This window comes from Neofelis nebulosa, chromosome 5, assembly GCF_028018385.1.
Source record: "Neofelis nebulosa isolate mNeoNeb1 chromosome 5, mNeoNeb1.pri, whole genome shotgun sequence".
Classification (NCBI taxonomy): domain Eukaryota; kingdom Metazoa; phylum Chordata; class Mammalia; order Carnivora; family Felidae; genus Neofelis; species Neofelis nebulosa.
Window position 1 is genome coordinate 65,145,464 of NC_080786.1, and position 26,147 is coordinate 65,171,610.

At 39.8% G+C, this 26,147-nt stretch overlaps 1 protein-coding gene across 8 annotated transcripts in view; it reads left to right on the plus strand.

Annotated features, from left to right (window-relative positions):
• Positions 1-26,147, plus strand: part of FNDC3B (fibronectin type III domain containing 3B) — a 409,427-nt gene that overhangs the window by 237,431 nt on the left and 145,849 nt on the right. For all 8 annotated transcript variants that reach the window (XM_058730500.1, XM_058730504.1, XM_058730496.1 and 5 more), the window contains 3 exons: positions 2,729-2,805; positions 19,943-20,186; positions 24,172-24,462. In XM_058730500.1, coding sequence (XP_058586483.1) covers positions 2,729-2,805; positions 19,943-20,186; positions 24,172-24,462 — 612 coding nt within the window. The remainder of the gene's footprint in view (positions 1-2,728; positions 2,806-19,942; positions 20,187-24,171; positions 24,463-26,147) is intronic.

A 26,147-nucleotide genomic window follows, 5' to 3' on the forward strand; every position in this document is an offset into this window, starting at 1 on the left:
ACATTCTTCTTCCATTCTAAAAATTGTGCATGTGACATTTTTCATCTGTCTATGGAAGAGTTCATGCGGTCTCTAGCTGGGCTTGCTTCTTAATTACGTTCCCCCAAAAAGAAATCTGACCATAGTTTGGAAGTACTGTATATATGTGTTTACTTTTATTTTTAGATTATTTAATTGACATAGACATATCTGTGCATATCTACCTATATGTAACGTAAGTGTTTAATTAAAGCTTCCAAATACGTAAGAAATTCAAATTTTTTTTGAAAAGTTTTAATAGTTCAGTGCTTTCCCAATATAGTCAAAGAGGAGATTGGTTTGAGAAAAGTGTGTGGCTCCCTCCTCCTTCCCCCAATATATCAAGTGTTAGTTTGAACAAGAAAAGAATAATTTTCAGCATATTCTAAGAGCTGTATCATTTACGTCCTTGTGTGTTGATTAAAGGGTATTGATTAAAAAATCAAAAGGAACCTAGTAGTCCTAGAAGTTTAGTAAGAGCACTTTGTTTTCATTAGGGAAGGGTAGTAATAATATCAGGGGGGTTCTCAAACACAAACAGTTCAGCAGAGGCAGTAAACTCACTGATTAGGAGATCAGTATTTGGAGAAACTTTAATTCTCATACCACCATTGTGAATGGATTTCATTTTGCTAGCTCTTATGCTCCTAAATGCCTGTGGGTATGGCGGTGTATTTCAGAAAGGAGAGGAACCTTGGGGTTCCAAGGCACAGCTGAGTTTTGGGAGCCATCACTACATATTTTGCAATGCCCTTTGAAAGGGTTTGAGGACAGTGACAAGAGGAAGGGGGAACAAGTATGTTAAAGTCATTTGGCTACTTTCGAAATCAAGGCGGGGAAGAAAACATTTTCTGGCTGTAAATCACTTAGTTGTCCTACACGCTTTAAAGCATTTTATACAAATGACTTTAACAGTTTTAGGGGTCATGTCTGGGGTTAAGAGACTGTTTGCCTGGTGTATATTTCAATGATTAAAAAGCAATATTTTATGGAGATGGTACCATTTCTGTTCACAGTCTGTACTGTGAAATATTTGATATTTATCTGATGAGCAAGGTTTGCCTCTTAAGTCAATAATACATCAAATGTATTCTTGTTGATTTTGTGTTACAGGAACATGGAATATTAAAAAAAAAATTGTACTCAGTGTAATTGTAACAAACAAGACACAGCAGAAAGTTACAAATAAACAGAAAAAAATTGTAACGATTTTAATGAGCTGTTATTGTGCCACGCAGTGCTCTAAGCACTTTTTCCTGTATTATTGAACTTAGTCTTTAAACCCAACCTAGTGAGGTAGGAATTGTTATTCTCATTTGTAACTGTTGAGAAGTGAGACTCAGAAAGTCTAAATGAATTGTCTAAGGTCACACACCCAGTGTGAATAGTGAGCTAGGGACTGAAACCAGTCAGAGGCCATGCTTTTAACACCTGCTTATAAAGCTGAGTGCATTAACCCTTGGGTTTCACAGACAGTGCTCAGGCTAAGGCTGAAATACTTGCCGATGTGTTTTTTTAAGTGAGTCAAATAAAAATTTAGTAAATGCCTAAATGCCTTGATGGCTGGGGCCAAAATGCTGAGGCTGAAGAGAACGATGGATTTGGAAGGTGATTTGGAAAGTGCCTTCAGTGGCTGGTGGTTGGATTAGTTTAAGTCGCACTTAAAAATGGAATGGGGTCATGCAATTATCCACTCTCATGTCGTCGTTGTCTTTCACTTTCATTGATTTGCCAGTGTGTCAGCATGTGCATTACTGCTGTGGTTTTGTATGTGTTCAGAACTTATCACATAGTTTAGTTGCTTGGTATGTTGTCCATGGAGCTGGAGTGAATGCTCTAGTCATATGGAGCTTTACGTGAAGATTAGCATCTTTTCTGCCTTGCTCCTAGTTTTTACCCTGTACTTGCAGACCTGCTGATAGGCACCCAGTATCCTTGTCCCTCCACACACCCTGCACTGGCCTCCCCTGCAAAGTATTTATAACACTGGATTGTACTCGCAGGTGAAAGGTGCATTATGCTTCCATTGTAAATGTAGCACTGGGTAGTGGGATCTGTCTTCTTTTGCCAAGAAAAGTGTTATCTTTCTCTTGGTTTTTGTTACAGCCAAACAATTTTAATTGCCCACAGCACAACACACTTTAGGAGAAAGCAAATAAACAACACAAGGCACTTGGAGCCAGGAAGTCGCATCTCAGACTAGAAACACAGCTTCGGACGGACATTTGGGTGGTGGGTTGCTAAATAGGGCAGCCAGCTACCAAACTAAAAACCAGTGACCGTGAGCTTCTTGCACTTCTAGGGAAATCATTTAATCACAGGGTCATTGGAAGGGTGTTAGAAGTTGATTTTAACCTTATGATGATCAGTTTCTTTGTAATTAAATATTAACTCAAACTATGTCTTAGGTAATTGACTTCAGTAACTGCTACTCTTTGTTTTCCGTAGACATGTGGTTAACGTTTATTGAGTTTAATATTTTGAAAATAACGTCTTGTTAACTGAATGCTTTACTTTGAAATAATCCAGGTAAATTTGACAGGAGTGTTCCTGATAATGCCTACTTTTACAGTAGGATCTATTTTTTTTCCTCAAAATTAGTCCAAGTAATTAATTCTCTTCAGTTTTGATAATATTTTTAAAACACCAATATCATTTTGAATAATGTGTGTTTCTTCAACTCTTGATATCTTACTCTTGTCTCTTATAGGACCTGCTGAAGTTCCCATGATGTCACCTAATGGATCCATTCCCCCCATCCATGTGCCTCCAGGTTACATCTCACAGGTAACCATTGGATGGACTTTTCCGCTCATTATGGGCACTGTCGTTGTTTCAAGAGAATATATGCTACAACTTAAAAACTTACCTCAAAAGTAATTTCGTTAGGGTAATCCTAGAGTTGCCATCATTTTTGTAGCACCACATAGTCCTTCCCAAGTCTTGCCTCTTAAGTGGCCGGGGAGCCAGAGAGAGAGAGAAACACAGTAGGGCGCCTAGGCTGTCCTCAGCCAAGGTGCGTTGACACCTGATTATGCCGGAGAGATTTCCTTCTGTCTGTACCACAATTTGCTGGAAAGAAAGAATTGGTAGATAGGTTTAATTAGTAAAAATACCAAAGGAGACATTGTTAAAGCAAATAGGGTCTGCCCCTCTATGATTGGAGTCTCATTTCTCTGCAATGTGTCCTCACCTGGGCTTGGTGAATTGTTGAGTATGATGAGAGGAGAACTTGGCTGCTGTTGGACTTACATTTCTCTGAGATATAATTTTTCTTAGTAAAATAGCAATAGCAATTTAAAAAGCGATAGCGGTTTCAGAGGTACGTGGGAAGGATTAGAGAAGAAGTCAGGATAAATGCTAAAGGAGAAACCAGACAAAGTTTACGACGCTCAGGGTGCCTGGAACGTGGATGTCTGTACAAACTTTCGTTTTGTCCCGTGCTCACTGCAGGATGAGCACGTCCCTTCTCTCCCAGTACAGCTTCCTTTCCAGATGCCGAATTGACTATTTTTCTCTCTGCCCATTTTGTTCTTTCTTTGTGTGCTTACAAGAGCATTCTGTGCTCCTTAGGAAAAAAGAAAAAAAAAAAAAAAACAGAAAAGACAGGAGAGAATAGAAAAGAAAATATTTATAATTTTACTACCCATGGAAGAGAATCATTGCATTAACATTTTTTGGATTATATTCTGGATTTTGTCCCTTTCTATTCTTCCTCTGTCTGCTTTTAAAGTGGTTTAAAATCTGTAATTTTCAGTTTTTAATGATTTTGTTAGGGTGAAAAAAATTGGCAGTTACATAGGAAAATTGCTAAAGTGCAGGCAGGAATCAAAGATTTATCCTTCTCTGATGTTAAAACTTAGCCATTTCTTCACTGTCTGAGCCATAGTGCAGCCACTATAATTTCATTTTTTCCATCCCTACTTTTACATGAGCCAATTTGACATCTTTTTTTTTTTTTTTTTTTTTTTTTTTTGAATAGTCAAAATGTCGGCCAGTTTCCCCACTGTTGCAATTAAATGACTTGTTTTACCCAAGTCTTTGTAAATAAGAATCAGTAGAAGGAGAAAGGGTGCAGAGCAGGCCCCTCCAGCCAGGACACGCAATGATGGATCACGTTCACGTCACCAGTCAATTAACAGAAAAGAACAGGAATGTAGAATTCCATTATGTCTCCTCATTTATTTTGAGGAAGTGTTTCATTCCATTGAACCGTGTACAGTTCTCACAATTGTGACAGCAGAAATAACACCTCCTTTCACACACTAAAGGTCCATTTAAGGAATAGCAGTTAAAAGTTGGGACATTCTAGGGCAGAGAAGCTCCAGTGTGCTTTTCCTTGCTAGGGTGTTCCTGTGATTGCACTCACTACAAAACGTTTGTTTGGGAGTCCTAGGAAAAACAGAAAAATTTTAGCCCGTGGTATATTTCTGATTCCCTGAAAACTTCTATAGAGAATCCGGGTACAGGGATTAATAGCAGAACTGTAAACTCGCTTTCATAAAACTGATGATAGAAACGTAGTGCGATACTTTCTCAACTGAGAATTAGGGCAGAAAATGCTAGAGGATATTGGAAGGATAGTAGAAATGGAATAATTTGGATGCTCAGTTGAGAAAAGAGAAAAAAGCAGTCTGTAAGGCATGTGTTCAATTTCATTTAGACTGGGCTCCTGAATCAGAAGACAGTCCCAGCGTTAAGTATACTACTGATACCTGGCAGTGAAGTCTGTCTGAGTAAAACCAATTGCTTTTCTTTTCATTAATTTTTTTTTTCTTTAACATTTATTATTGCAAGACAGAGAGACACAGAGTGTGAGCCGGGTGGGTGGGTAGAAAGAGGGGGAGACACACAGAATCCGAAGCAGGCTCCAGGCTCTGAACTGGCAGCACAGAGCCCGACGCAGGGCTCGAACTCACGGACCGTGAGATCATGACCTGAGCCGAAGTCGGACGCTTAACCGACTGAGCCACCCAGGCGCCCCTAAAACCAATTGTTCATATGGAAGAAAACTGACATTTCTACCAATGAAATTCTGCATTGGTAGAATGTGTATACAACATCTTTTTAAAGCGCACAGCACATATCCTTCAAGGAAATGGGGAAGGTGGAACCAAGAGTAAAATGTCTTAAGAGACTTGTCATCACCAAGAAATCTAAGGAGCAAAGTACATTTTGTCATGTAGTTGTGGAAAGAATCTCTCTCTCTCTGTCTCACACACACACACACACACACACACACAAATTCTCCTGGCTGGACATATTTGAGAAGTGCCCAATACTGGTCTGTCCCTATGTGCATCACCTCTGCATTGTATCCCCACAGTTCTTTTCCTCAAATACATATGGCTCCCTCGTTCAGATCTAGAGTTGGGTGTACATCACATAGAAGCAGAGTTCAGGTTCTCTAGTATAGAGGATGGATCTTGAATAGTTAGCTTTGCTCTCCTTTTGAGGGCCACCTTTTCCTGTTGGCCTACATTGCTACCACCTTAAACTTCTGTCCCTTGGATACATCACAGGTCTTCTCTCAACTACATACTTTTGTACCCATTATTTCTCTCTTAGAATACTCTGGAGACTTTCTTGGTCTGACAGTTCAGTCATCCTTCTCATTCAAATAGCCCTCCCCAGTGTGACCTTTCAAAAACCTCCAACACAGAAATGGCGGTTCTGTTTTTCAGCATCTTTGGTGCTTTGCCGCCCTCTCCATCATGAAATACAGTATAATTTTATAGCCATCCTCAAGAACTCTTAGTGCCTCGTTGGGGTTATATTTGAGAATCTAGAATACTGTCTGGTACCCGATAGTAGGTACTTGATAAATGTTTTTAAATGTAAGTGACTGGCCAAGCTGAAGTAAAGTAAATGTAGCATAGATTTGCTTCAAAGATTTAGAGGTTCAAGTAGAGTAATAAAATACCTGGCAGTTGGAAAATTAGCAAGATCAAAGGGATGTGTATCCATAAGAATGAAATTCTCTGAATGTGGACTTAAGAGGGAGAGGAATGCCAAGGCAGTGCAGAAGAGGAAAGAATTGTCTCTTCAACACATGTGCTGGGACTGGATATCCAAATGCAGAAGACTGAAGTTGGACCTCTACCTCATAGCATATACAAAAATTAATTCAAAGTGGGTTATAGACCTAAGTGTTAAGAGCTAAGACTGAATAACTCTAGGAGGAACATTTCATAACCTTGGGTTAGGCAATCAATTCACAGATTTGACAGTAAAGGCACAAGCAGCAAAAGAAAAAAAAAACAAAACAGATACATTGCATTTCATCCAAATTACAACTTTTTGTGTTCCAAAGGACACCATCCACAAAATGAAAAAGGAACTTAGAAGGGGAGAAAATATATGCAAATCATATATTTCAGAAGGGACTTGTAAGATTCTTTATATATTCTAGATACAACTGAAGAATAAAAAAACAACCCAATTTAAAAATGGGCAAAGGATGAGAATAGACATTTCTATGAAGAAGTTGTATACATTGCCAGTTAGCACGAGAAAAGATGCTGAATGTTGTTTTTTTATTTGTTTGTTTGTTTGTTTGTTTTCTGGTGCAAAAAGGTGGTTTTATTAAAGCATGGGGCCAGGACCCGTGGGCAGAAAGAGCTGCCAAGGTGCTGAAAATTGTTAACCATCAGGGAAATGCAAATCAAAACCACAATGAAATATACTCCACTCGTACTAGGATGGCTGTAGTTAAAAAGATAGATAATAGCAAGTGTTGGCAAGGATGGGAAACAATTGGAACCGTTATACACTGCATGTGGTGATGTAAAATGGTACAGCCGCTTTGGAAAACAATTTGGCATTTCCTAAAACAGTTTAATATAGAGTTACCGTATGACTCAGCTATTCCACTCCTAGGCATATGCCCAGGAGGAATAAGACCCGTGTTAACGCAGAAACTCTGAGGTGAATGTTCATAGCAGGGTAATTCCTAATAGCCCCTATAGGGAAACAACCCAGATGTCCATTGGCTTTATGAATGGATAAACTTGATGGGGTATATGCATACAATGGAATATCATTCAGCCGAAAGAAGCCACTGATAAATGCCAAAATGTGGATGAACGTTGAAAAGCCATATACGGTATCATTCCACTTATTTATAATGTCTGGAACAGGCAAACCCATGGACGCTGAAAATAGAGGGGCTTTTGCCGGGGGCGGGGAGGAGTGACTGCTCCTTTTTTTGGGGGGTAACAGAACCGTCCTGGAACTTAAACCGAGGTGGTGGTCGTTCGGTTAAAGTGTCTATATCAGACACTGTAAAAAGATGGATTTCATGGTATATAAATTATATCTCAACAAAGCTCTTATAAAAGAGAGGGGAGAGGGGGAAGGTAGTGACTGCTACTAATTATTTATCGGTAAACAATGGGGCAGCTGGGGAAGATGGGCCAGCCTGCATTGGTGTGGGTCGCAATGGTGCTAGTAACTACTGTGTGTGGTAGGAACTAGCCTGCCAAATGCTTTCTTTACGTCTCTAGCTTTCGCCATCTTAATTTGACATGGAAGGAAGCTGAGGCCCTGAGTAGAAGGAGGATTGATTGCACCCTAAGCATTTCAGAGCTCACCGACCTATTTCCCTCTGTGTTGTGATTTCAGAGTCAGCATCATCCTGCCTTGGTGTATATATTTGCTTTACGTTACGTTGCTTTCTGCCAGCGTGAGTGCGGGTGTGTGGTGTGCCTACTCGTGCATCTCCAGGGCTAAAACACCAGCTACTCACCTGTGAGGTAGTCCGTCATTGGAAGAAAATCGAAGGGGGCGGTGATTAAAGATGTTACGTCAGTAGGATTATAGCCTTCCTTACAGAATTTGATAGCTGAAAGTGCTTTCAGGATAAATTGATGAAATTGGTAAAATACAAATGTCAGCAATGCACAGATCATCTTATCGAAAGACAAACATTTCGTGTTGAAGGCAGCTCTGGGTGCGGTCAGCAGCACAATCTAGGCTGTTGTGGGTTGAGAAGGACTGAACCCACGGACCTAAAGATAGTGTGGACTTAGGGTGGGATAGGAGGGCAGTGGAATCTTGTCATCTCAACCCAATAATCTCTGATATTGCAGGCTTTCATGTCTTAAAGTGTGTGCGTGTTTTGTGCTTTACTTTTTGGTGAGAGGCTAGGGGACGTCTGAGGAAAAAGTAACCTGAGCTTTTCAACCTAAGAGAAAATAGAGACTAAGTTTTGTTTCAACTGTAAGAAAGTAGACTTAGATAAGAGGGAATTTAGTCTTATCACACTCATCACCATTATTTCCTTTATATAAAAACAATTATGAATGTGATTAGGGCTGAAACTGGGGGTGTTAGGGTGAATACTACAGCTGGGAAGAATACGGACAGTACTTGAAGGGGCCTGCTTTCAAATTCCACCATATTTCACCACAGCTACTTTCTGTGTAACTTCGACAAATTTTTTCGCCCCATATGTGAATACCTACCTGATGGGGTAGAGGTAAGAATTCAGAGAAATGTTACATGAGGTCTGTAGCCCACATTGGGCATTCAGTAAATGATAGATGATATTATGGTGAAGACTGTTAGAACAATTTCAGTGAAAGTTTGGCAGACTTTGCCTTCCTAAATGCATACTGAGACTGCGCAGTATGAAGCAAATTTTTCCTTGCATTGTATACTGGCCGTGGCTGTGGTTTTTCTCAGATTTTTTAACTTCATCATTAACTTACGAATAATTTATATGTAAAAATTTCTTTTTTTAAAAAAAATTTTTAACATTTATTTATTTTTGAGAGAGAGAGAGAGAGCCAGAGTGTGAGTGGGGGAGGGGCAGAGAGAGAGGGAGACCCAAAATCCAAAGCAGGCTCCAGGCTCCAAGTTGTCTGCACAGAGTCTGACGCGGGGCTCCAACTGATGAGCCGTGAGATCATGACCTGAACCAAAGTTGAGTGCTTAACCTACTGAGCCACCTAGGCCTCCCAATATGTAAAAATTTCTTAAGCAGATGCCTTGCGTTTTATTTTCCATGCTTCCATAGTAATTTATAAAACATTTTTCAACTGTTACGGGAAAGACTTCATGTAGACCAGAAGATTTAAGCATATGAAAAGAAAATGTGAAACATCCAAGTTAATGTTCTGTCTTTGGGAAACCACTCTTTTCCAGATTAACTGATGTGACTTAAAAACTTCTAATAGTGGTCAAAATAAATGTTCTTGTTGTTATACCACAAGTACATGCCTTCCCTCATTTCATTGTTTTGGGGATTAGTTAATGGGTTCAATACCTGTTGAAATTGTATATATTCCATTTCCCTTGACCAGGGAGAGGCAAGAAATCTATTGAAAATACATGTACATTTTGGTTGGTCATTCTCCAATGGGGATTGTTTTAAGAGTTGGCCACAAATCAGAGCCCCTGTGAAGAAATAATGGGGTCTGGTAGGTGGAAGACATGGAATGCTTTTTCTCATTTTGCTCAGCCAAGCTAGCTGAGAGCTATAAACATTAGCCTCAACTGCTTGCCTTTGGTAGTTATAACCTGGGACTAAACCGATGCAGGGTTCCACCTTCAACCTTGTGAAAATGATGAACAGCAAGAATAGAGGATTGCCCTGTGCCCTGATAGACTGAGAATCGACCCATGTGGTGGCCAGTCATAAGAGAATTGGAAGCTCTTTCAAAACTTTAAATCCTTTAGGGGCGCCTGGGTGGCTCAGTGGGTTAAGCATCCGACTTTGGCTCAGGTCATGATCTCACGGTTTGTGAGTTCGAGCCCCGTGTCAGACTCTGTGCTGACAGCCTGGAGCCTGCTTTGGATCCTGTGTCTCCGTCTCTGCCCCTCCCCTGCTTGCTCGCTCGCTCTCTCTCTTTCTCAAAAATAAATAAATGTTAAAAAAAAAAAAAAAAAAGACTTTGAAATCGGAAGTTAGGAAAATGTTCCACTATGAACAGAGTGCGTGCATGGCGACTGGGAGCTTCTGTGGAAAAGAGCAGAGGACTTATATGTCCGTTCTGTTTTAATTCCATTATCAACAGATTTACAGCCACTTTGTTTTTCATTTTATGGCTTATTTTGTCTGAGGAATCAATTACTGACAGCGTTGGCAGTGGTAAATTAATGTGCCAAAGACGTACCCTCCCTCAAAGCATTGTGCGAGTTTCCTCTTTCTGAGCCTTCTCTTTGTCTCCCTGTTCTGCCTTTTCTTTTGGATTTCTGTCCTTTGTTTCTGAGATCCTGACATTGTGGCATTGCAGAGCACAGGGTTTAACAGGAGGAAACATGAGCATGAGCGGGCTCTGCGTCTAACCCCCTGTGTGATTTTAGGAATAGTTTTATTTATTTGGGCCTTCCACTTGCTTTCTTACTTGGTGATTGTTGGCCTTCCTGCACAGCCTGTGCATCCCTGGGTCTCTAGTTCCTCGAAAGGTGGTCTAGCACCTAAGAGGCATTTTTCAAACTTTGACTGGCTGGCATCATTTTTATTTTGTAGAGGGGGAGGGGCAAGGAAAATGTTTGAGGATCTCTGAGGTTCTTTTCTGATCTAAATTAGATGATTCACCTCTACTGTTCATATTATTCCTTAAAAAGGAGACCCAAGTGAGAATGTAGCCAAGTTTCCATAAGCAATCATTACCAAAATGGTGTGACCTACTCCTTTGGTATTTAGCATTCTTTTGACTAAAATGCTGACTAGAATACTATGTGTTACTTCTATAGAAAAATGATAGTTGATTTTTCTTTCTCTTTTTAAGATAGTATTTGTATTTTTTTTTAAGTGTATTTAGTTTTAATGTTTATTTGAGAGAGTGCATGTTCTTGTGCAAATGTGTGGGGGAGGGGCAGAGAGGGAGAGAGAGAATCCTCACGCAGGTACCAGGCCATCACCCTGACACAGGCTGGGCTCAATCTCAACGAAGTGTGAGATGACCTGAGCCAAAATCAAGAATCAGATGCTTAACCGACTGAGCCACCCAGGCACCCCAAAAGATTTTATTTTTATGTAATCTCCATACCCAACATGGGGCTCAAACTCACAACTCTGAGATTAAGAGTCACATACCTTACAGATTGAGCCAGGCAGATGCCCTGATTTTCATAACACTAATATTGAGACAGTGTCACATGTAGAAATGATTTCTGAATCATTAATAAGGATTAAATTATGCACATTATATTTAACTTCATTGGACAATTATTTGTATTTCTAAGTTAGTAGCCCACATTTGTCATACGTAACAACTGTTTTTGGAAAAACACCTTTGCTCCACTTGTTGGGTACAGAAGCTTATTAAGGTTAGGTGGATTTTATATTCCTGCACACTCTGAAATCCATCTGGTTTATTAACTTAGATTTACATTAATAATATAGTTCTTTTGCTCTGTGATAAATATGATCTGAGTATCATCCCAGATTCTTAATCCTCGTGCTGTAGAAGCCGATGGTGGACTGGTGATGCATTTATAAACGTAATACACAAAATTCAAAGATACACTCTAGAATAATCCTCCTATGTGTCCATGGGCATGAGTGTGTCTGAGACACGGGAGTGGAGAGATGTGATTGGCTCTCTCTTCCATGCAGATCCATGGAGATGGCCTGGGCTGAAAAAAACAGTGACTACCTACAGATTCCTGTAGTGATATCTTTATTAATATATTAAAATCATCTCGGTTTGGCACAGATAACACCATCAGATCTCTACTTACTGTTTGTCTTCTGACAAATATTCTGTTCCTTAAAATAGCATTTCCATTTAGTGGAAATACTCATTTGGTCCATTTTACTGATTGAAATTCTGTGATATAATTGTTCTCACTTCTCTAGTGTGCTGTGTGCTTACAGATATTGGGGAAGATTAGAGTTGATTTTTGATCTTCAGATGTGGTTTCTTTTTCGTATTTAGGTTGGTGACATACAACAAAATATGATAGAAAAGGCACAGCATTTCTATAGTACTTGGGTATGAACCTTGACCTCAACCCCCCATAGGTTAAGTTACTTAATTGCTCCTAGAGGTACTTCACCTTGAATTTAGGACTGTGATGTTGCCAGAACAGTTAAGTTCTGTGCCGAGGACTTTACAAGCTATTAAATGATACACAGATCACAGGAGTTGTTACTGTCACCTTTAATTGTTACACCAAACCGATCACTTTGCCATTTTGCCTTTAGCATCACTGCCCAGGGCTTTATTTCTGCGTGGAGAAGAGGCGTCTTGGCCATGAGCAGTATCTTGAGATCTTAGCTCTTTCTAAGCAAGGACCTCTCTATCCCTGTGGGATCCTCAGGTGGGGCAGTGAGTGTGGTAAGACAGAGCTGGACTTGGTCCTGCAGCTCCTAAGATGTTTCTCACAGCTTGTTGGTCATCCTTTTTATAAAACCTGAAAGGTCTTAATTTACTACCAGTGTCCCCTCAACTACAGCAATTACAGGCTTTACTGAAGGTGATGGGTTAAAGAGATACTACGGACGACATACCTGTTTCCATCATCCTCTCCAGCTCTCAGGGGTTTAGTTATAAATCACTGGGTAGTTAACCCAGATAGACTTAGGTGTGTTTAGTAAAGAACTGAAAGTTGGTTTTACTTACATATATGTGCCTCATTGGCGTTTTTTCGAGATTAAAGATTTACGTAAGTGTGAGTAGCTTGGCCTGTTCCTGTGTGTATAAAGGTGTTGGCATACTGAAAACCGGCAGAAGGGCGGTTACTATTTATGCCAGTATCTTCTTATGCTTATCACCTCTGGAGCAGGCCTGTGTGCAAGATTCATGCCCAGAAAAGGACAAATGCCACATAATGCCTTCAGCTTGTGATCCCCTATATAGCAACCTCAGATTTGTATCTGCATCTAACCATTTCCGGCTTAGCCTATACCTAGCTGTTGCATGGAGTTGGCCATGTGGGTTAAAAATTAAGCGCTGGGGCGCCTGCGTGGTTCAGTCAGTTAAGTGTCTGACTGTTGATTTTGGCTCAGGTTGTGGTCTCATGGTTCATGGAATCGAGCCCCACATGGGGCTCTGCACTGACAGCACAGAGCCTGCTTGAGATTCTCTCTGTCGCGCTCTCTCTGTCCCTGCCCTGCTCAAGTGTGCTCTAAATAAATAAATAAATAAATAAGCAAGCACCAATGGAAAACATAAGATTTACAGATACAACTGAGTGTATAGGTAAAAATGGGAGTTTTTGTTTATTCATGAATCACCCTTATTTCTTAAAACCTTTGGTTCTTGGTAAAGCAGATGAAATTGGTTGTTTACTTACCATTGACAAGAACTGTTTGAGAAAAATAATTGGAACTTTTCTTGATTCAGGGGAGAATATTTATTATCAATCTATAACTATACTGCAGAACAATCTTAAGACGTTATTGAAAGGGTTTTTAGAAACCTAGAAACATCACCAGTAATTCATTTTTCCTTTTGGCTACAAAACCAAGAGTGTTGTATGTCAAAAGGATCTGGTGCTAAACCTGGAGGGTTTATTGTCTAAAGTACAATGATGATGGAATGTTGGAAGGAGCAAATAACATTTCATCAGTGTTAGCCATTACAGATAGGAGAAGGGAAAATGAGAAGTAGGGTTTGGTGTTTTCAACCACAGTTGTAATCTTTAAATTTGAAAAGACAGGAAAAAGTAAGTCAGGAGATTTGGGCAATACGTTCGATCCTGCCACCATTTTTAAGTCCAGTAACTTAACTTCATCTATAAAATAGAACAACACCTTGCTCCTATAACTCTGTGCTCAGTTACTCTTTGCATGTTCCTTTATTCCAGTTTTCACTTTCTTCTAATGGCACTTGGGTGATGAAGGGGGTAGTTTCCACCAGGGTAGCAAGAAGGGGATGGGTTAGGGAAGGGATGGTCGTTAGGTTTCAGGTCTCTTGTCTTCCATGAAGAACAGACCTGCTTTTCTCCTCTTTTATGTTGTTCACTATATTAGAAAATGCAGAGTGAGGGGTTAGTGCAAGAAGGAAACGTGAGAACAAAAGTAACACTTTTGTACTCCTGGTTGGTGATGAATAAAATTCCTCAGCTGCATTTGCAATGAAAGTAGAACTTACATTGGAAATGTGTCATTTTTTTGTGCCTTTCTTTTGGTAAAAATCACATTTATTCAGAATAAGAGGTTCAGGAATGACAAGTGGGGAATTAACTGGGTTTAGATTAACTGAGATTTTAGAGTAGGATGTCATATTTACGTGAATTAAGGGGAAAATTTGATAGTGGATATGTAAATAAGTCCTGCTAGACCTCAAGTCTAAGAGAAATCCTTCTCTTTCCTTCTCTTTCCTCCTTCTCTTTTCTTCTTCTCTTTTCCCTTCGCTTCCCTCCCCCTCCCCCGCTCCTTCCCTTCATTCTCTCCCCTCCCCTCCCCTCTCTTCTCTTCTCAGCCAACATTTATTGAAAACCTCCTGTGTGCCTAGGCGTCCTTGGGGGATTTACAGTTGGGCGCAAGAGACAGATCTGTATACAACCTATGCTACAGGACAGAGGTGCTGGTGGACGGGTAGACCCCGGTCTGGTTGGGAGAAGCCTAGACTGTTTGCCTGCTCATTCCTCTTTCCATGCAAGTGTAGTGTACTATTTGGACTTTTCTTCTCCTTGTTCACTGCTTGCGTGCTTAGTTTTAGCTGAGACTTCTTTGAGCTGAGACTTCGTGGAATGGCCTGGGAGCCCACTTCAAGTATGTCGGCAGCAGTTAGGAATTGGTTTGGAGCCTGAGTTTCACAAAATTGTTGGGTCCTAGTTTTCTGTGTGTGGTCAGCTTAGTGCTCTGGCCACTGCAGCAGACTGGCTGCCCGGCCTCACACCCGGCCTGCATGCATGTGGGTTCATGTGTGTCCGCGGGCCGTCCGCGCTGCCTGCTTCCTGGATCATCCTTGGCCACCTGGAACAGCCTTTGAAATTTTTTCTTTTGTTTCTTACCACGTAAGCTCTTGAGTGTTGTTGCTTGCAACCCAGAAGTAGAAGGGAGAGGGTTGTAGAAACTGAGGCATTAACAAAAATTTCCCGTGGAGCATTTTCTTTCAGTAAGGGGGACTTACCTTCTTTCTCTGTTAGCTATGAGAAAAGACCCTCACGATGTAAGTGTTATCACGAGACCCATTTTGACCCTGTGACTCAAAAGCAGTCCCTTTCTTCCCCCTTAGCTCTCTGACCTTAGGCCGGTTGGCTGACCCTTTCCTGAGCTTCCTCCTCCTCTTAATCTCTAACGTGGGAATAACTGGATATGCCTCCCAGGGTTGGTGGGAGGATTAATAGCAGTAATGGCTAGGTAGGAGTTTTCTGTTATGTACCCGTTACTGTTCCAGGACCTTAACATGCGTTGTCTTATTTCAGATAGAGGGTATTAGAGCAGCAAGTAGTCAATACAGTATATGCTGGTTTGTCTTGAGTCTTTTCACATCTCTTAATAACCCAACTGTTCTGTTTGCTGCGGTTCATTATCTACATCTTTGTTTCTCAGCATTCCTAACTTCTGTATAGTTCTCCACATAACGAAAACTTTGGAGTACAGATCCGAGTGAGAATCTGGTTCTGCAGCCGAACCGGTTCTACATTTTAATCTTGCTGTGCCTTGGTTTCCTCGTGTGCGGCAGGGATGCTCATATCTAATTCTGCAGGAGTGAAGGAAGTGAAATGAGACAATCCATGTCAGGGAGCTGGCAGACCGAGGCACTGGGCTGTGGGTTTCTTTCTCTTCTCCCTCGGCAGGCTGCCCCCGGCACCCCCCCCCCCCCCCCCCCCCGCTCTTGCCCTTGCCTCCACACTGTGTATCATTCTGTGTTAATGATTCCCTCGGTCATACTTTTAAAAACACTTGTGCAAGTAGGACAAAGGTTCTCCCTGTTGTGAACACCTTGTTCTCTAGCCTCTCATCCTTGTGTCTAGGCCACAGGTTAGCAAGAATACTAGGCACGTAGAAGTTTCTCGGTGAATGTCTATCGAGCAGAATAAATGACGCGGTTGAGAATCCAACCAGCTCATATTTGCTGTCAGGCTCTGATAGGTGGTGTGTTTATTTGCTGGGGCTGCCATAACAGACCACCCAGACTGGGTTGCTTAGACAACAGGAATTATTTCCTCACCGTTCTGGAGGCTTACAAGTTTGGTTTCTTCTAAGGTTTCCCTCCTTGGCTTGTAGGTGACCATCTTCCTTCGGTGTCCTCACATGGTTTTCTCTCTGCGTGTTTGTCCTAATTTGCTCCTCTTACAGCAGTATCAGTCATATTGGATTAGGGCCAGCCCATAGGACCTCATTTTACCTGAATTACCTCTTTAAAGTCCCTGTCTCCAGAGAGTCACATGCCAAGCTCCTGGGGAGTTAGGACTTCAGTGTACAAATCGGTGAAAGGGAGGGAGTGCACAATTCAGCCCATAGAGAAACTAGCACAATGATCTTTTCTAAGTGTCTGTGCTTCTCGGGAAAAGATATGTAAGTGACTACTCTGTTGAGTCACCGGGCTAGGAAAAAAAAAAATCTAGATGAAGAATACTAGACTTTTTAAAGAGTTGAGTGATGTTTGAAAATTTGTGACTTTGGAAAAAGCAGTAGTGTGTTCTGATTTCTGAATAGCACTTATGGGACTTAGTGTAATTTTTCTCTATATTATTCTTAGACTGTAGACATGAATCCTACCATTTTTTTCTTCACTTTTGAACATCCAGTGCTTAGCTCTTAGTATGTGTTAGGAAATGATTGTTGAATTGAATACAGGGGATTTGTCTGTGTCAGGACAATGTCACAATTTCATTCACTATAAAAGCAAATGAATCTGTCCGTTTGATTGTCACTTGTGAAGGCGCATTTTATTGTCTCAGGGTTTTAGGACTGAACTCTTCCTAATATCTGAATTCTTCTCTAGTTATATTTCTTTATGAACCTAATTTTTAAACAAAGAATGGTATTACCACCATTTCCTCAGTTGTTTATTATTTTGTGCATTGTTATTGCTCCTTGGACTTTCTCACTCTCTGGGGGAACATAGGCAGAATTTCCTTCTCCAGACTAAATTTGTTAATTAAATGCATTGCAATTTGTGTTACAGAAGAACAATGAACAAAATATTCACCATATAGTTTTTACTTTGACTTGTGTTTCTGATTATTTGAGAATTAATACTTCATTTCTTGAAAATATTTTTAATGGTGAGGTAGGCCTTGACTTTAGGTAAGGGATCAGGTTTCTGAAAGCGTCCCATTACTCACATACATGTAAATAGATGTCTTTTACTAATCCCACAGAATAATTTAAGATAATTAAAAATGGGGCTTTGAAACGATTTTCATACGTGCAGGCAATTTGTGGTTTCGGAAGGCTACCTGGTTTTATAACTAGAAACGTATTTTTTTTGTTTGTTTGTTTTGTGAAGGGTAATTTATACATCAGATTTACTAATTTTTTGAATTAGTGGTGATACTTATTCTTACAAAATATGGTGCTAAAATGATCATCTTTTAGTTGTCTTGTATTTTTGGGTTTTTTCCCCTACTAGAATTCTTATCTTTGTTAGTGCTTCTTGTTCAACTCTTTAATGCTTTATTTTAACAAGTCAAAAATCATGATAAAATGAAAATAATTTCTTTTCACTATAACTGCTCCTGTTTACAAGCCCACTGTTCTTCGTATTAAGTGAGGACCCTGTTCCTGGTTTTACTACCTCGGTTGAGTCTGTGGGGCTGGTTGGCCATTGGGAGTATTACAATAATGAAAATAATGAATGTTGCAAGTTTCAAGAAAACAAATACTTTGCTTCTGTGAACCTTCCGGTGTCTAGCACAGGATTGAATAAAGGTTCTGTGAAAGAGGAACATCTGGAGTATGCCTTACTTTTGTCTTAATAGCCAGTGGCAGAGTGGGGGAGAAAGAAGATACTATAGAATCATGCATGTTTATATCAGATAGAAGGAAAAATCTGTACTTGTACAAAAATTGTACAAAGTGTGCTACCAATGTTATTTTAGATAATACAGAAGATGCTAACATGTGTGTTACAATTTCCAGTGTCACAGTTTTAAGCATCGTTTCACATCTACCTGTAAATCGACAGCCATGCCTTCATAAATGAGGTTAATGTAATTAGCTTGCCAGAACCCAGAAGAGGTTACATTTATTTAAAAAAATACATAAAAACCCATGTCTGAGGATGACTCAGAATCTTAATTTTAAGGAGTTAATATTGTTTTCTTAATGAACTGTTAACATGATCGTTAATTCTGAAACTATTACATTAATTAGTTCATTAATAAACATAAAGATTTTTGTTTTCTTAACATAAAGACTAATGGCCATTAATTCAAATGAGACCTATCTTATACACCCAAGTACAGACTAATGTTGATAAACTTGCCATTTAAAAAAAAAATTTTTTAATGTTTGTTTATTTTTGAGAGAGAGAGAGAGAGAGAACGAGTGGGAGAGGGGCAGAGAGGGGGTGGTGGGGTTACACAGAATCAGAAGCAGGATCCAGGCTCTCAGCTGTCAGCACAGAGCCCGATGCAGGGCTCGAACCCACAAACCGTGAGATCATGACCTGAGCCGAAGTGGGATGCTTATCCAACTGAGCCACCCAGGCGCCCCTAAACTTGCCATTTTGTATCAAGCAGTGTTTTAAAAAAACAAAGCTTTCACTGTAAATTTTTTTTATTAGAATGTTTTAGACATGATTTAAGTCATTTTATTTTGGCCTGTAATCAGCCTCCTGAGGTATAATGAGAAATCCATTCCAAAATACAAGTTTAATTTTCAGTGTGTGTATGTATGTATGTATGTATGTATGTATGTATTTAGCAAACATCCTACCAGTGTGTGCCTGATTGTCTTTAAATACTTGATTAGAGCAGCTAGTCTCTTTGGCCCTGAAAGTTCCCTTCCTTGCATGGCCCTGACCCAAGGGCCTTTCTGTCCGCTGTCACAATAGTACTAATTCTTTCAGGTCCCCGAAGCCCCCCTGATCCTGCCTTTCCCTGTGCTTTTCTCTGTACTCCTCAGCTTTCCCGCTTGATTATAGTATCTGTTGGGTTATTTCTTAGCTTGCATCTCAACAAAAGTGTTTCCTTTTAAACACTTTAAAGCAGGTAGCATGGAGTTGGCCAAACAGGCAGTTAACATTGTCATTGAACAGCCTTAGCCACCTGCCTTGGGGGAACTTGGAAGGCTTTGGAGAAAGTATGGACAGAGTGTTGATGGGCTCACTCTGCTCATGGCAGGTCCCCGTCATAGTATCTGCCTTCACCACACCCATTACGTTGTCAGGATGTCTTGGGAGCACAGGTGTCCATCTTGATTTTGGTATTGTTCAAGTTTTTTACTGTTTGGAATCCCCCCATTTCATCAGTGTCCTTGGTGTCCCAGACTAAATGAAACTTTGGTACTCTTAGGGCCTCTGAAGTTAATGTTCTGCCCTTGTACAAATGGAATGGTTGTGCTAAAGCCGCAATGAGTCCAGTGCCATCAGGCCAATCTGGAAAGCTGTGCCCTGTGAAGCACATTTGTTACTCAGAAATCTTTTCTTTCTGGAAAACCACTGAGCCATTAGTTACATTCAAAGTCATTCCTCACATCAACTTAATCACAAATTAAATTCACTGTCTTCGGTGAAGTCTTCAGAAGTCTTCGTGTCTTCTTGGAAAATGTTATGAGACAAACAGGATTTATGATCAAGCTGTTGATCTCTCCGAAGAGTTTTGTGTAATCAGAATCACGTGGTTGATGAAAAGTTTACTTTCATACATTTTCATTGTCAAATGTTACTGTTTCTAAAACTCATTTAGCTGGTTGAATTAGAGAAGCAGAATTCAACATGCACTAATTTTTTTTTTTTTCCCTCATGAGGAGAGAAAATTAAATTCAGGGAAATAATTAAATACTGTATATATTCACAGGATGTTTACTGATAATACACACGAAACTCTTTCTTTCTGCTGTTTTCTCTAGGTGATTGAAGACAATACTGGAGTCCGCCGGGTGGTGGTCACACCCCAGTCTCCTGAGTGTTACCCCCCAAGCTACCCCTCGGCCATGTCTCCAACCCATCACCTACCCCCCTACCTGACTCACCACCCCCATTTTATTCATAACTCACACACGGCTTACTACCCACCTGTTACCGGACCTGGAGATATGCCGCCTCAGTTTTTCCCTCAGCATCATATTCCCCCTACAATATACGGCGAGCAAGGTGAGTAGATTGCTGCTGGCGTCGGGAGCTGTTGAAACTGGTTACAACACAGAAGTAGCTTAGGAGAACCAGAGAGCCAGCCCTTTGTTTCTTCTGCAAGGAGCACAGTAGGAGAGGATCCACCTGCTGTAGAAAGCTCATGGGAAACTCCTAGCTCCCTTTGTCCCGAAACGTGTCTTGAAAAGATTACTTTGTGGGGGACAGCTCTTTATATTTTCCAAAATTCTGCCCCCATCCACCCACCCCACAAAAAGCAGGGAGTGGGGTAGCCACATCTTAGTTTAATAAGAAATAAGTGATCTATCGTATGTTCCTGTGTTCCGTTTACATATTTTTAAGTGACAGTGCCCTTAGGTGGAACTGCATTATTTCTAGAAGTAGAAATGGTCTAGAAGTAGAAGAGAAGTTAAGTGTTTTGTGGCCAATTTCCAACGATAGAAGACTCTGAGGTCTCAGTAATCTTTCTGATTCCTGGATGCTCTAGGTTGCAATCTTGGTAGAACTCAGAATCTCCTCCGTGTGGTCCTCCTGCAGCCTGTTTTTACGTGAAGAGTAACCATTTGCGTGGCCACACTTTCACTGGTTGTTAGCCAGATACTCACCTTGAAATGAGGGAGTCTCACACATTACGTCTTTGTAGTTTTGGCATTGGTGTTGGTTTAGTCTAAAGCCTTTTTCTATCAAAGTGGATACTAAGAAACCAGGTAAGTGAGGGTAAAAATCAGACTTAAATGTCTAAGACTTTGCAAAGTGATTTTCTTCTAGGAATTGAAGCCTTTTATTACTTCAAATATATTTTTACATTGGTTCAAATATGAGAATTGCTGTTATGCTATTGAGTTTGAGAGTAAGTTATCCCCTGACTTTCTCTCATCAATTATATATGTATATATCAATGAAAAAAAATTTATTAATAAAAAGCAGACTGTCCTCTAACTTAGGGATAGAATTGCATTTTGTTGTTGTTTTAGGTTTTTTTGTTTGTTTTAGTAGAAAGAAATTTAGTATAATTCGCAGGAATCAAGTGCTATCGTAAGTGGGGTGTGGAGAGGTGATAGCATCTGTAACTTTGCATCCTGCCCACAGACATCACACCCCAAAACATCAGACTAGTGAGGAGATGCCATGAAAACATGTGGATAAAATCCCCCTAAATTAAGTGAATTGTCATTTAAAAAAACACAAAAAGTATTCCGTGCTTTGACACAATGTACATTAAGTATTTGAGCATTGTCAGAGTTTTCTGATTCGCTCTGAGCTTAACGACCAGGAGCCTTGGCGACTGATCGCTTGGTGAAGAGTTGTGTGCCCTGCCTTGTGTCAGCAGTGGGTTACTAGGAAGCCACATAGTTACTGTTTTGTAAATGATGTCCTCTGGAATTTTAGATAATAGTTTGATTTAAATGGTCATTAGAATTAAGAAAAAAAATTGTGTCTAGGCTTCAGGAAAAAAAAGAGGGGGTGGCACCTAGGTGGCTCAGTTGGTTGAGCGTCTGACTCCTGCTTAGGTCATGATCTCCCGGTTCATGAGTTTGAGTCACTTGTCAGGCTGGCTCTGTGTTGACAGCTGGGATCCTGGAGCCTGCTTTGGGTTCTGTCTCTCTGTCTCTCTGTCTCTCTGTCTCTCTCTCTTTGTGCCCCTCCCCCTCTCATGTTTTCTCTCTCTCTCTCTCTCTCTCTCTCTCTCTCTCAAAATGAAATTAACTTAAAAAAAAATTGTGTCTTCACTTCATAGGGTATTTTGGTTTAATTTCATTATGATAACCTATAACGATAACATACAAATGCAAATGCCTCATTGATTTCATATTAAAGAAAGCAAAAAACAAAATCCCTTTGCTTTATAGATATAAAGCGATTTATATATTCCCTTACCTTCCTTTTCAATGTGCATATCTAAAAGCAACTTAAACATTTAATTTCCTAAACCATAGGAGTAAAGTCTTCAGTGTGCTTTAAAAGATTGTTTTGTTAGTGTCCATGGTTAATATCTTAAATCTCAAGTGTGATGCATTGTGATAGTTAAAAAACATTTACCATCCTTTTTGTATAGTTGGGTATAATTTATTTGGGCATAGGGTTCTATTTGTTTTTTTTTTTTTTTTTCACATTCTCTAGTGCAAATTAATTATCTTGCAAAGATTTGCTTTTTAAAGATCTTTCTTAAGCTGTGGGAACAGAAAAAAAATGAAGAGCGAAGCCTTGCCATTGAACACTCGAAACATCGGTTGGGTGTTATGTAGGGTGACGGTACATTCCTGGTATGCTTAGGATAGTCCTGGTTTCAGTCTCTTGTCCGGAGACATGATTAGGAATGCCAGGGGCGCCTGGGTGGCTCAGCCCCTTGGGTATCTGACTCTTGGTTTCAACTCAGGTCATGATCACACAGTTTGTGAGTTCAATCTCTGGGATTCTTTCTCCTTGTCTCTCTGTCCCTCCCCTGTGCATGCATGCGTACACTCTCTTTTTCTCTCAGAATAAATAAAACTTAAAAAAAAAAAAAAAAGAAATGCTACCTTTCCACTCTCAGAAGTATTCAGTTTGGATGCTAATTTATTTGGTCATTCTGTGGCTATGGGGCCCTTTTCTATTGTAAACATTTAAGGAACCAATCTCTGTGGTATATATTGTCATTTTTATTGATGGCCTAAATTTAATTTTTAATTGATTTAACATTTTTAACTTAAAATGTTTTCTCCTAAGATCATGAAATTATTTTGCAGACTCCCATTCTTTTTTTGAGCCACCTACAAAAATACGCATAGTGAAGCCAGGTGACATTTTCTACTCCGTTTGTTTTGCCTCTTGATTACTCCAGAATAGAAGTTTGAGACCACAGCTTACTATGTGTGGCACCAGGCTGCAGAGATGGTCTGTATTTACCACTACTATTTCTCCTTAAACGTTTCCCCTGATTCTTTGAGCTCTGAGTATTTTTAGTGGAAATTTTTCATCTCATCGTGTTAGTAAGTTTTAGTCAAATGTTGGCTCTTTTATTTTTTATGTATTTAAAAAAATGGTTTTTTAAACGTTTATTATTTTTGAGAAAGAGACAGAGCATGAGCAGGGGAGGAGCAGAGAGAGAGGGAGACACAGAATCGGAAGCAGGCTCCAGGCTTCAAGCTGTCAGCACAGAGCCTGACTCGGGGGCTCAAACTCATAAAATGTGAGATCATGATCTGAGCTGAAAGTTGGACGCTTGACTGACTGAGCCACCCAGGTGCCCCAAATGTTGGCTCTTTTAGATGCCACAAATAACTCTTTAGATTCTGGTTGTTACACTCTTTCGAGTAGAAACGCTATTTTGTCTATAATGATGAGTATATTTTTAAGTGTCTTGATTCTAAGGACATGTTTATGGGGGTATTTTGGGTTTTTTTCTGACTTTTTTTTTTTGGTATGCTACAACTAAAAACATTTTGACAGTGATTTTGACGAAACAGAATGAAATTTTTTATAAATTCAGCTAGATTATGAACTCTTTATGAACAGCAACCTTGTCTTCTTCAGCATTTTCCATAATTTCTGGAACATTCATTAACACATTGTATGGTTTTTAATGATTATTCCTTGATTGGTCAGAAATGAGTGGGAATATTTTATTTTTATTTTACTTCATTTATTCTTTTAAGTTTATGTATGCATTTTTGAGAAAGAGAAAGAGGGGAGGGGGAGGTGGGGAGAGGGAGAGAAGCCCAATCAAGCTGTGCACTGTCAATGCAGAGCACGACACAGGGCTCAAACTCAAGAACTATGAGCTCATGACCTGAGCCGAAAGCAAGAGTCAGATATGTCTGAGCCACCCAAGTGCCCCAAATTGGGAATATTTTAAGCATGTATTTTATTTGTACATATATAATTTTAAAGGTATTTACTATGGTAATATTTTAAACTTCATCATTCAGGACTCAGGTTATTTGACCTGTTAGAATTTATTATCGAAACTGTAGACTGAGAGTGCATTTGTCATAACCCTCCATTTCAGAAATTATACCACTCTATGGAATGTCAAGCTACATCACCCGGGAAGACCAGTACAGCAAGCCTCCACACAAAAAACTGAAAGACCGCCAGATTGACCGCCAGAACCGCCTCAACAGTCCTCCTTCTTCTATCTACAAAAGCAACTGCACAACTGTGTACAACGGCTACGGGAAGGGCCACAGCGCCGGGGGTGGTGGAGGCAGTGGAGGTGGCAGTGGTGGTGGGCCAGGAATCAAGAAGACAGAGCGGCGAGCAAGAAGCAGTCCAAAGTCGAACGATGCAGATTTGCAAGGTAACGTGCAAAGATGTTTGCCATAAAGCATAAAACCATGGACACCTGGACATCCTAAAAGAAACGTCTTTTACATAACAGTGTCATTTCACGGTGGTTGGTCTTCCTACTAGGAATGACTGGTTAGACCTTCTCTGATCAGCAGAATATTGGATCCTCTCTTTTATTACTACTTTACGGCAGAAATACGTGTTGGTCACAGGTGCCATGTGACGTTCTACGTACTCTCGGTAACAAGTATCTGAACTTGGTTCACTGCAAGGAGACAGGCGGGGAGGAGATCCATAGGAAAACAGTCTTTCTAAGAAGTTGAGGGCTGGTTTAAATCTGAACAGTATAATACTTTATAAAACCAGACGTTATTCCTTGGCTCTGTAGTGAAATTTATCATTGCGGAACAGTAATCTATTTCTTGGTTTCAGGCCTCAATTCTTGTTTAATGCCACCTTTGCATCCTGAATAAAGTACTCCTATCCCAAGAATGAGGTGGAAGAAATAAGGTTGCTACATAGGAGACATCTGCTCAAAAGGACATGTTTGTGTGTGTGTGTGTGTGTGTGTGTGTGTGTGTGTGTGGTTTTGTTTTTGTTTTTGTAGATTAGTCTTGTGGCTGTAGATCAGTTAATTTGGGGAGGAATGTATATGTGCTTTAAATGAAGTTTTTAGCCAAGATTTAGAAACAACCTATTTTGATGCCAAAGGAGTTAAAAACAGGCTCTGTATACAGTCACGTAGAGAAAGCTGACTGAACTGAAACACAGTAAGGTGTTGTTTTGAAAAAGCCAGGTGAGTTAACAAATATAAATATGTGAAGGCATGAGCAGCTATAAAAGACAAGATCAGAAGTGATTATAGCACTCATTAAATATACTCCTTCCTTTTACCAGACCTTATCTAGGTGTGCGTGAGAATGTGTTTGTGAATGAAAAAGACAGAAGTTGAGTATGTTTGATTGTGTACGGAAGACTGGACTCTTTTGGGGCCAAGGACACGTAGGTCGGACCAGACGTTGGCATCAGTGTTTCCCCCCGTGTTATTTATGAGTGAATTATAGCATTAAAAAGAGGAATAGTAAGGTATAGTAAAAAGTGAATAATAATTTCTCTGAGTAAAGTGTTATTCTTCTAATTTTGTCTTTTATTCTTTTCTATATTTTCCAAGTTTCATGTACTTATCATGTGTTATTCTTAGTCATTAAAGTGTAAGCAAGTATATAAAAGAAACCCAAAGTTTTAAGAGGCCTTTAAATAGCTTTTTAGGTATAGTCCTATTTCTGCCATATAAAGTAATTTTTAGTCAACTGATGCTACAATTTCTAAGTTTGAAATTAGATTACAATCAATATTAGAATTTTTAACCAGGGGCATATAAGGGAATTCAAACAAAAAATTAGAAATAAGTTTTTCTAAGGAGAGTTTTAGTTTATAAAAAAGAGAAGAAGAATGTATAAGCAGTCTTCAGAGAGCGTAAGGAGGTTTGAACTTCCTTGATTACATGATTCATTCTCTAATAAGTTTTGCCCTGCCTTACACCAAAAGAGATTTAAGACAGGTGACATAGATATATATAACAGAGTCAGAATAAATTTGAGTAAAGATCTAAGGGGCAAAGAGATAAAGGAAGGAAAATAAGATGCGTCAGGGTTGAAGTTAGGAAATAAAACTAATGTAATTATGGATCAACTA